Source organism: Haliotis rubra, unplaced genomic scaffold, assembly GCF_003918875.1.
Source record: "Haliotis rubra isolate DU_JTF1 unplaced genomic scaffold, ASM391887v1 Scf119, whole genome shotgun sequence".
NCBI classification, from domain to species: domain Eukaryota; kingdom Metazoa; phylum Mollusca; class Gastropoda; order Lepetellida; family Haliotidae; genus Haliotis; species Haliotis rubra.
Genome location: NW_025765103.1, coordinates 1,770,100 through 1,782,163, shown reverse-complemented (window position 1 = coordinate 1,782,163; position 12,064 = coordinate 1,770,100). Strand labels below are relative to the sequence as shown.

At 38.8% G+C, this 12,064-nt stretch overlaps 1 protein-coding gene across 1 annotated transcript in view; it reads right to left on the bottom strand.

Moving 5' to 3' along the window:
• The window catches only part of LOC124260729 (sodium/calcium exchanger 3-like), a 109,811-nt gene extending 98,372 nt beyond the window's left edge, over positions 1-11,439 (bottom strand). Inside the window, 2 exon segments of the mRNA XM_046695047.1 lie at positions 8,849-9,342; positions 9,344-11,439. Coding sequence (XP_046551003.1) covers positions 8,849-9,342; positions 9,344-10,645 — 1,796 coding nt within the window. The 5' untranslated portion in view covers positions 10,646-11,439.
• Between the last annotated feature and the right edge of the window lie 625 nt (positions 11,440-12,064).

The following is a 12,064-nucleotide window of genomic DNA, read 5'->3' as shown; positions in this document are numbered from 1 at the left end:
GGCTTATCGTAACTTGATTTATTAATTCCCCTCACAGACCTCAATCACTAGGTAGCTTATTCCTACCATAACTGTTTATTCTGTGAAACTTCAAGGAAATCACCACATGAAAATATGAATTTATATTCTCCACCAGCCTAACACAGTCTTGGTATTGAGACACCCTGGAGCAAAACAAAATGGTATCATGTTGACAAGGCTCTCACATATTGTGTTGACAGGTAATCAATATTTCCTAACTTATCCTATTCATATAAACATTCTAGAAGAAATCCTGTGAGAATGGTAATTAATGAGTGTATGAGCAAAACCTTTAAGCTGCATTGGTACACAGAAAATACTGAATAACAATCTACCAGACTGGTCACAAATAAACATTTCAGTATGAACACCCTTGTGTTTTTCTCATTTTGCCCACACATCATTAATCGAACAAGCTACTACAAAAAAGATTCATGATCTCTGAAGTGTGCGGCAGTTTAATTTTAAATACACTCCTGTTCAATTCTAGATCATCATCTATTCCTATCCGAATCCAAGACACCCCAAACTATGCACACATTTCTGACGGCTAACATTTGCAATACACACAAATGGTTAATCGAACCTAGGAAGAAGTCCTGCTAAAGGGGTTAGCGAACTGACAAACATCCCCAAGTGTAGCAGTGATCATTCTGACCTATACTATTCCTGTGTCTATTTCGGTTACCTGGTTCATGTTAATACTGGCAGAGTTTCAACGCTGGAATCATAGACATCCCACGCAGAAACACACAGCAGAACCTACCTACAATGTTTACCTCAACATGCTCAAGGCTATACAATATCATAAGCAGTGGGATTCACATTCTGGAAGCTTATTAGGATACCACATGACAGTGACAGAAGAACTGTATTCTGGAAAATTAATACTTTCCTTTAAAATGTGAAATGAATTCATATTAACTGACACAAAGTAATATAACATGTGCTGACTATCCTTTCAAACAGTAAATTTAATTAATTTGAAAAAACATGCTATATCAAATAGCCACTCAAAGACTATAGCACCTCTATAGCATATTAACATTCAATAAATCTACGCTTGCATCTAAATGAATAACAGCATGTTCAATATAATTTGTCCACACTGCATGCAATGCATGTTCACAGTATTCATGGGCATAATATAAGAAAAAAATCTGCATTTCAGGTGTTTAATAAATGAATTTTGATGGAAAACACTTTTAAATGAATTTTAGATAACACCATACACGATAACAAAACATGCTGTATTGTGTTTACATAACGAGCTGGACACATGAACAATATTGCAATATGCATCATTAGAAAAGTGTATTGTTGCATACATAGCCTTGCTCCAAGGCTGTACTGAGTGCTAAACCCATGGATGTATAGTAATTCTATCTTTTAAAGACACAAGTCTAGACAAGCAGACCCCAGTCTGTTGTTTATATTTTTTTTAGAAATTATTCATTATTATCTAAGAGACTTGTGCAAGTATACAGCGCACCCTGCAAGAGTGAATGTCCTAATAACGTACATACATTGCCGCTCCATCTGTTTGGTATCAACTCACAACTGCTAATCCACACAATATACAGCCTATCACATCACACAAGTAAAACAACTCTGTTACAGGACCTGCGGTTCTCACATCACACAAGTTCCATGTTACATGAACCCACTGTGACAAGGTCTTTTCCACTGATACCACAGCTGACACTTTCACACCACCTTGGATTGGATGTTGTGTTACATGTGGTGAGTCTTGTTACTTGTGGTGAGTCTTGTTACTTGTGATGAGTCTTGTTACATGTGGTGAGAAACCATGCCCATTCCTATTCCTAGTGGTATCTTGAAAGTAACATTTCCAAACCTACAGACTCCTGAACACTGTTCCTGCAACCACAACTGTTGCAAATAGGAGGTACTAATGATAAATAAAACCAAGTCATGGTCTCTGAAATGCTTCTTTAAACATTCGTTCAGTATTTGTTGCCTACACATTTATTGGAGCTCTGAAAAAAACCATGTCTAAACCCAGCAAGGCACCCAAGGTGTCTTGCAACCACAGTGAGCATAATACTGATGAAGCGGTTGTTGTCGGCACAGGTACTACAGATATGTACCCCAGGTATGTTCATGTTTACCCAAATGTACCCTAAACACAGTAAAAGTACAGAAACATACGCGGTACCCATTCAACTGATTATGAATGGTATTGCCCATAGCAAAATATTAGTTATTGTGTATTCTTGTTTCTTATATAACGAAATCAAACTCATTTAATACAGCTGTATGACAGTTCTGTATAAGAAAACAGCACAATGCGGAATGGACTTGTCCTAAGGTACGTTTCTGTATTCTGATTTTGGCTAGGGTACGTTTCTGTATTTAGAAACCTGGGGTGTCTGTAGTAACCATGCCGACAACAACTCCTTCAGCCTTAATAACTTTCCAATACATTCCAGCTGCCCTCATTCACATCCATGCTTTAAGAGTATATTCCATGGGAACATTGAAAACCTGCAATATCTTCCATTTCTGAAGCAAGCTTCCTTCATCAACACTCTAAATGACCCCACTCACATACATCAATGATCTATTTTAAAAATACCTCATTTAGGAGGGCTGCTTTCCATTATGATCCTGCATATAGGCAGCAGTGATAGATCAGTCTGACAAGCTTGTTAAACTTTGGACAAAGGCTTCTGGCAGTCTATGCAATGTTCATTTTGCACACACAATAGGAACTGAAGCTGTCAAGATGGCCTCGCCGCCAGAGTACACATCCCCTAACGTCCTCCTGCAGTGATTTTCATGTCAAGACTTCATGAAATTTGCCAAAACATCTCCTAATTTAATTACAACACCCAGCCTATGTGTATGGACAGTGAAACTGTCAATATCTACTTCTGCCTGGTGCTGGCAGCTTCCATCAAACGCTGCATTGGCCAGACCAGCTCTCAATTTGGCTTTCTCAACAGCTCAACACCCACCATATGGTGTACATTCTGATGATAATCTTGCAACATTCACACTTGGCACCAGTTCAGATTGTCCCAGTTCCTAAACCCAAACCCTCCCAAGGTGTTTTACTCTTCTGACTATCAGCTGCCTCAGTCATAGAGAATTACACAAGCACCAACATAGCAACAGTATGTGGGTGATCAAGTGGTCATCATACATTGTCTAAGGGGGCCTGAAAAATGCAAGGTTTCCCAATACTTACATGCCAGTACTTGGCTGGTTCCAACCTCATGGATTTGGTACATACATGCCAGAACTGGACTGTCTGGTCCAGACTTGATTATTTACAGACTGACGCCAATATTGTTGAGTGTGGCATTAAACAATAAACAAAGAATCTAATTTTTACCTTCTGAACAATGATAAGCTTGAACTGGAGTTGTAAAATAGGCTGTAATAGATTGACTATTTAGGTATCATTCCCGATATCTTTACCAATACCAAACCTCCCGTTGGATATTTTTGCATTATTAATTATTTTAAACATGCCTACAGGTGATCGCTGGAAATAGCTGCAAGACTGCTGATGCAGTAATCACCCACTAACCAGGACAGGTGAAGAGCGAGAGAGTGAGTATGGTTGGGGAATCGAACTCAGGTCTTCGGCGTGACGAGCGAATGCTTTCATCTCTAGGCTTCCCCACCTTCCCTACAGGTGAGGAAAATCGAAGTGTGCTGCTTTCTGATGGAATACACAGATTACTCATACTTTGTCAAAGCAAGTATTTATGTGTATGAGAAGTGTATCAGTTAATGATGTAAACATATGTCTTGAACAGTTTTAAAAAAAATTCAAAATAAGAAATAAAATGTTCACTCTTGTGAAAATTTAACAATCAGTTATTAAGGCATAATTGTTTACATTCATACTTAGACATGGTAAACACACTGACAGCAAGTTTCTCATGGTCCAAAGCTCCAAAGAGGTTACCTACAGTCTTTTCCTGGATATTGGACAATCAGTGCTAGTAGCTGCATATTGATTTGCCCCACTAGCTGAGGGAAAGCAAACAGGAAATATTTAATTTCCTCCATAAGTGATCATTAGAAGACATTTGTATATTATAATCATGTCATGACCCAGGTTTGCAGAAACACAGTCGCCTGCACACTGATGGACCGTTTGTACTCCATATTTATTACATGTGTGACGATACAGAAATTTCACGATACGATATGTATCGCGATATCTTGGAACGATACGATTCGATTCAATGCATATCACGATATGCTATCTTTAGTTATGTTCTTTAAAAAATCTTATTTTAATGGCAAGTGACAGTGTAAATTTTGACAAAACCGTCAATATCTAGTGGAAATTAACAATTTTTAGGTCAACGATACATATCACGATACAAAAAAACGTATCAATATATTTATCGTTGGATAAAGTATCACGATTATCAATACTACGATATATCGTCACAGCTCTAATATTTATACATCCTCAGGTGATTCTTTACCACAGGACCTTTCTGCATACATGGTCTGTTATCAGTAAAGAATATTTTCGACAGCAGTAATTTCAGACTAATGCACTTCGCCAATACTAGTCAAAGAATTACTATTACCATATGTCTTTGATACAGATGCACCATCCACACACAGAACCCTGCTCTCACTGATGTTTAATTTATCACATTGACTTGTACTAATAGGCCTCATTTTTCAATATGAGGTTACACTGGTGAATGTTTTGTACAGTTACATGGAGCACTAACTAATAAACAAGAAAACACTGTAATACTTTAAAAAAATTCACATTTGAATGAAATATTAAATATTGTGTTCAGAAAATATGGACTTTAAAGAATCCTGACTAAAACGTTTTTTCACAATAATCCATTCCATTTAAATAACCTGTGAACCCAAATGAAGTAAACTGAAGCTTAAGTCTTTTCCATCTGCTATGAAGTTTTGATTTCCCCAGAACAATAATCAGTTCCTGTCTCCCATGAGGAAGTTTCCTTGTTTTTATCAGCATAATAAAGTTACGGCAACCAGCTGAAAGTGTTCTGTACAACACTGGACTCCAGTTGTGGAGTAAGACTAATCCACACAGTATCTGACTGATGCATTAAATACTTGATTAGCTTTCAGGTTAATCTCATTATACGACACTGCTCTGGCAGGCAAGAAGAAGGCCTAACCTTGTTGATAGCTAATCCCTGTAGGTTACATCCTCATCAATAGGTAATATGGGTTACGCATCATGTATATATTATGTAAGGCTATCAACAGCACCCAAAAATAGCATGATTATCATAAGGTATCTTATCTACAAACTCTTCAGATTATTCATTCATGCATAAATATATCTACAAAATCTGTCTATTCTTAAAAAGATACTATGTTTCTCAACAAAAACTAGTTTCCATAAACATATTTTGTTTGCATAAATATCAATTTTGTTAGTGTAAATATCTGTATATACATTTTCAATAGACAATAATTCACATAACAGTGAGTTTCTCAGCTTTAACTCTGCTGTGAACGGTTGTTTTGGTTCTGTCCTGGTGTCTAAGCTGAATGTGTGAGGAACATCCAAAGTGGTACCGGTCAACGACACGGCGAATATGGGACTTGATGACAGGATTCTCATGTGCTCAATTGACGTAACTCTTCACAAAAATAATGTTGCTGTTTGAGAGAGCTGTAACTGCCCCAGACCAATCTAGCATGCTCTGACAAATAATGACAGTGTTGCATGTTCAGCATTTTGCCAATACATACCGTTTATGACAGTCTATAAGCCGAATTTTCAGGACCAAAAAAAGAAGTCTGTAGAAGGGGGTCGTCTTATCCATGGGTTACGCTTTCGTCAAACTTTTTTCCAGGGGTAAGAAAACAACATTGTATCACTTCGCGTGAACAAACAACAGAAGACGACCTTGTCAGCAGAGACGTCAAATTTGCAGTGAAACATCACTAGACAAGATTATTTACCTTTTAAGTTATAAGTTGTTTTTGCTGGGCATTGTATTATTTGCAGGGAAACCCCAACAACATTACCCTGTCTGAAACTGACAGTTTGGTACATATACATGTTTACCAAGAACATTACTCTGTTAGAATCATCTTCTAACTGAGAAATATGTTAATCTGGACCACTTCAACAGGAATGACATTGTCTAGAAAAAACGTGGATTCCCTTCAGACACTAATACCTTGAGAGCAAAACATTGTCTTTCCTTAATTACAGGAACATGCAGCCTCATGTATCGCTTGCTTAACTTCTCCAATCTCCCAAAATATCTAAGCAGTTTATTTGTACAATTTGGCTAGCACACTGGTTATACTCTTTTACATTAAACAATGCAGCTTGCAAGGGGTTGTTTGCGATATTCCAACTACACAGACCATTACCTCCATTAAAGTCTTATTATTGACCAACAGGTATGACTATGGTGTCATGTGATACGAGACTAATCAGAAATTCTGGAGCTATCTGCTATCTGCTAATTTTGTGACTTATTCACATTATTGATATAAAATGACAAATATGACATAGCATAGATAGGTCATAATATACTTCCCCTATATATAAAGTGTAGAAGGAAATGAAAGCGGAAAACAATAACAGCAACTGATAGGACAGAATGAATATTCATCTATTTCGGTCTCGGAATGCACCTAACAGTTTATTCATGACCAGCGCAGTATCCCAACACCTTCTCAAGATGTTGTGGAAATGTCAGCATTAGCTCCGTCCCACAAGAGACTGAGGGCGGAGGGTGAATTACTTAGCTTTGTATCCTTATTTCTCTGTGGGATGATAACAACAAATCAGAGCGAGGCACACACAGCCATGTGTCAGGTGTATGATTTGTGGGGCGACCCTGGATTATTCACCCACACAATACATCAGTTTCGCATGAAGCAGGAATCTGGCATATTTTGACACAATATTCATCCAATATATCCCTGATCATATTCTTTAAGCAACATACCTGTAACAGTCAGCATTACTATGAGTTCCTACAGGCACAAATCCTAGCAACTGTAAATGAACTGTCCTTAAAACAGAATGTCCATAAACTTGTATATTAATATCAATAACTTGTAAGCTAAATGTGGATGTCATGATGACTGAACACATGGTCAGTGATACCCAGGGATACTCCATGGGATCTACCTGCCTAGACTTCCCATATGTATCCCTTTTGCACAATCTTCACAGGAAATACAACTTTACTGAATGACCACAGATTCCTTTCATGAAGTGACCTTGTTTCAGATTACCTCATGAAACCACATATATACCAGACAACAGAGGTACCAAACTGTTCAATCAAATTCATACATCTGATAGATTTTCTTGCAACAGAGTCATTTTAACCAACTGCTCTTGACTGCTTCATATAATCAACTGCAACATGAATATTTAACAGATCACAGTCTGATGACAATGTATAAGTGTCTGCTTCTGTCACATTTGATACAATGGAAATATGAAATTATTTTACATTTCTTATGGAAGATGGCATAGCACCATAGTTAAAGTGTTCACCTACACCCCCAACACAGTCACACAGTGAAGTTTGTGAAGAACACTTTGTCCATCCTGCAGTATTTACAATACTCCTTAGAACCTGAACTGTAGAGTCTCCTGAATTATGATAAACTTTGAAAGTCAGGTATCAACAATAAGGTGACACAGACTATGTAACTGTGGTCAGTCCATGCAAAGCAGGGCTGGATCAGGATGATTTGGGGATGTAATTGGGACACAAATGTCACTGCTATGATATCAAATGACTCCTCAAAGAGACACTCACTGTTGCATCATAATAATAAGTAGCATGTTCCAAAATGGCAAAAACACCAAGAGAAGAATTACAAAAATAAAGAACTCTGCATGATATATGTTGTCCTGTTGTAAAGGAAACGTGAAGTTAAGGTCAACAGCATAATACAACAGCTTACACATGAAACATTCCCTGCAGCCAAGTCAACAGGTCTGACATTTCATTGACTTTCTGTTTTATAATGGTGACTGATGCTCTCAAGCAGTATTCTAAGTCTGTTTTAGTTAATCCATGCTAGTCCAAGCTAGTCCTTGTGGCATAATACAAACACCTTGTACAAGTTCATTACCAGGCATACATACATCTGTAAGAGGCAAAACTACCCATTTGATCATCTGTATCTTTATAACGTGACCAAGATTTAGTCTACTGCCTGTTCGTGAACCTGACACCGGTATCTTGTGGGCAGGAGTACTAACATTTTCCAAGAAGTTACATTGTTCATCATTGGTGCTGTTTATCTCATTGCTTTCCACATTTTGAGGATGTCCTTGTACACTGCCTATGACTCCTGTGCCGGCTGGGGTCATACCGACTGCAAGGCTAATTGGCATATCATTTTCTCTGGTCTTGCCAATATTTCTTTTGATAAAAACCTACCGGCTACTCTAGGGTTCCTGAGGAAGGAAATGGTCCATGAGATCAACATGTTCGTCTACCTGACGTCAAACATGCATATGGTACAAAGGTCTTGTTATTGGGTATAATCATTAAAACACTGTTGCAGTATTGGGATCTATTCACTTGGATTGAAAACGTATCAGGATTCATCCAAGAATTAATGTTGAAATTGTTGAAATGAGCATTGTCAGAAAGTTTCTTTCATTCCCCACCCTTAAATACAAAGGCGAGTATGTGAGTTCATAACATTTAGCGTGTTTGAGCTATGACAACTGACTACTAACACCGATCATCTGTAGAAGTCCTGAAAATACCATGTTAATATCAATCAGATTAACAGTTAATGGTGCTTATTAATGGGAAAAGAAATCCAAAGAAAGACTTACTCAGTTGCATCATTATCGAAGGTGAGTTCACCATATTCCACTTCGTAGTCACGTCCAGCCTTTGCTGTTCCATCGACTGTATGAAACGGCACTTTCACTATTCCACGTGCTCCAGATGACCGAACAACTCTAACACCCATCTCTCCAACAGATTCAGTAACTGTAGCTTCAGTTTCGTCAAAATGAAAGATACCTGGGTGATCGTCAAGAATCATAACAGTTGCCATGAACGGTGTCTCCAACTCCGCCTTTGCATTCTGTGTTCCACTTTCGAACATGCCCTGCGAGTCTCCCAGTCGTAGATTGCTGAGACGGATGTAGAAATGTTCATCTTCTTCAAAAATGTCATCATCAAGGATGGTGACTGGGAACTGCTTGTGGATATCCTCTGGTTGGAAAACCAAGGTCCCTTCAGCATACATGTAGTCAGAACCTGCATTGGCAGTGCCATCCTCAGTCTTATAATCAACATAGAGGGTCTTACTCAGGTCCCCCTCCTTCCCTGCTGACTGTTACACTGAAGGTACCAACATTTTCCATGACAGTGTAGTGTCCTGGGTCAAAGAAAACCTTGGTGACGTTGGGATCACCACGAACATCAATCTTAACATCTTCTACACTGGCCCGTCGTTCAATCTTAGCCTTTTTTATGACATTGCCACCACCAGTCAGTTTTCTGGTCGCCTGGATTCTGTAGAATGCTCTGCTTTTAGGTCCACGGTTTACAGCTTCATATTCAGCCATTTCTTCCAGAGCTTTCATGTCCATGTTGGGATTTTTCTTCCTCAGCTCACGCATTATTTCAATAAATTCATTTCTATGTTGTTCAAAGGTCTTGACGTCAGAATCCTCAGAATCCATTCCTTTGAACTGGACATTATCTTCAGGATTTGCTGCCATTTCAGCATCTCCTTCTGTTTGGACAACAACACCTTTCCTCTTGCCTGTTCGATACTTTTTGGACAAAAATTTATAAATGAGGATTTTTCGGTCAGCAACATATGCTGTTGCAACAGTGGCTGGAAAGAATAATAAAGTTAGTCCAGCTTCCCATACATCAACAACTCCAACGGATGAAATTGAAATGATGAAGTACAACCAGAGATACGCAAACACACTCCATGTTGCAGTGATGAAAAATACACGCAGATGTTTGATGCGCCGAACTTCATCATTTGGGATACAATATACACATAAACCTATAATAACAAATAAATTAAATGCAGCACTTCCTACAATTGTACTTGGACCTAACTCTCCTGCTTTGAATTGGTTTCCACATATTTCAATAATAGATAGCAAAATTTCAGGAGCTGATGATCCTAAAGCCATGAGAGTCAAGTTAGAGACAGTTTCATTCCAAATTCGAACATTAACAACAGCGGTCACATCATTGGGTTTCTTGATGACCACTTCTTTCTCTTTGGATGTGATGACTTCAATGGCAGCCATGAAGCGATCGGCAATAATGGATACTCCCAAAAACATGTAAATAATTGCGGTCATATAAACTGTTGCCCTGGCAGCTTTGTCTCCAACACTTAGGTCTCCAGTTGGCGACCACAGAGGAATTAGAACACCTTTTTTGCAGGGTGTTGCTGCCCTGTCACATACCTTTTCAGTAACATTAACTGTAGCTGTAGATGTAGGCGCAGTTGGGGATGTAGTTGAAGATGACTGAGCTAGAGACACTGAAGTGAGGTCTAGCAGTAATGCGAAAACAAATGCAACCCCAATACCTGCTTGCAAGGAACCCTTGCTCCTCGTAAATCCAGACAAATATTTCATAAAACCCATGATTAGAGGTTTGGAATGGTTGAAATTCTGGTAAGAAAGAAAAAAATACTTAAGTGAGCTTCTCTTTAGAATACACAACACAAGTATCCATTCAGTCAAAAAACTGATATATATATATACAACATGTGTGTATGTTTTCCACTCTCAGTAGGTCCGATAGCTGGGTTTGCACATTTGGTTTTTATCCAAGGGAAAAAGCTGGTGTGTACCTATCGTTCTTATGAAAAGTCAATTTAATCAATACACAGGTATCAGTAGTAATGAGACCAAAGCACAAGGTCCTGATTTCTCTTTACTAGTAAGACTACACATGTAATACTACGCGAAAATCTATCTTTAGAAAGACAGCTCGAGTCAAAGGCGCTAGCTACCGTGTAAGGTAGCGAAGAGTTTGGCACAGGCGACTTGCCGCCACTCCAGTTATATTGCAGCAGACAGACCTGCCTCACTCCTTCACAAGCTGTTGTAACCAAGTCGACACCTCATGCCTTACTATTTACATGTTCATGGAAAACACTCCGCAGTCGTTGGTACAAGCAAAGCTGGGGTCCGTTTGTGTACGAGTCTGTATCGTGAACATCTAGTACACTGGCGGGTTAACGCTGGCTGTCGACGATAAATTCGATGTCAAAAACACATAGCGCACACAGGAATGATATTCCAACTACTAGCTGTAGCAGACGAAACTTGACGAGTAAACTACAACATCGATCTATAAGCTATGAACGTTCACACTGTGTCTATCCACCACTCATCCTTTGAAGAAACTGTGCATTCCCGTCGTTACCGTTCCACGGCATTTGAAGCAGCCGTGTGTCTCTTACTTCTTCCCTCGCTTACACCACCGATTCCTTGAGTGCAGACGATCGTGTATCTGCACCTAGCGGTGGTTTGCCAAAGAACGATAACTCCTATTGTCAGGAAATGTGGTATCGCATTTACCGAAGTCCAGATGTCGTTCAGCCAGGTGACGTAACGAATGGTAAAACTCACAAGAGCTATACATTACTGACTGTTAATTTTGGATAATCGACAGCATTATGTAACGTCGTTGTGTTCGTTTGAGTAATGGATTATTAAACTTATAAATTTGGTTGGAAATATGTTAATGAGTGTCATGGTTGTTGCGCCTTGTGTTAAATGCGGTGTTTTGTAATGTGTGCATTCGGACGTTGTGTATGTTGCGTGCGTGCGTGCGTGCGTGCGTGCGTGCGCGCGTGTGTCCGAACAACAAGTTGCAGCATGGGGTGACTTCAAAGTGCAGTACGCATTGTATGTAATATTTGTAATAACGCGTATTAATCTAAACAATATTGGACTGAAGTACGCTTTGAAAGAACTAAATTCGTTCGATGTTAGTATTATCTTAGGTTCATGTAATTTGTTTGTTTTCTTTCTCTAAAATAGAAGTACCACGGA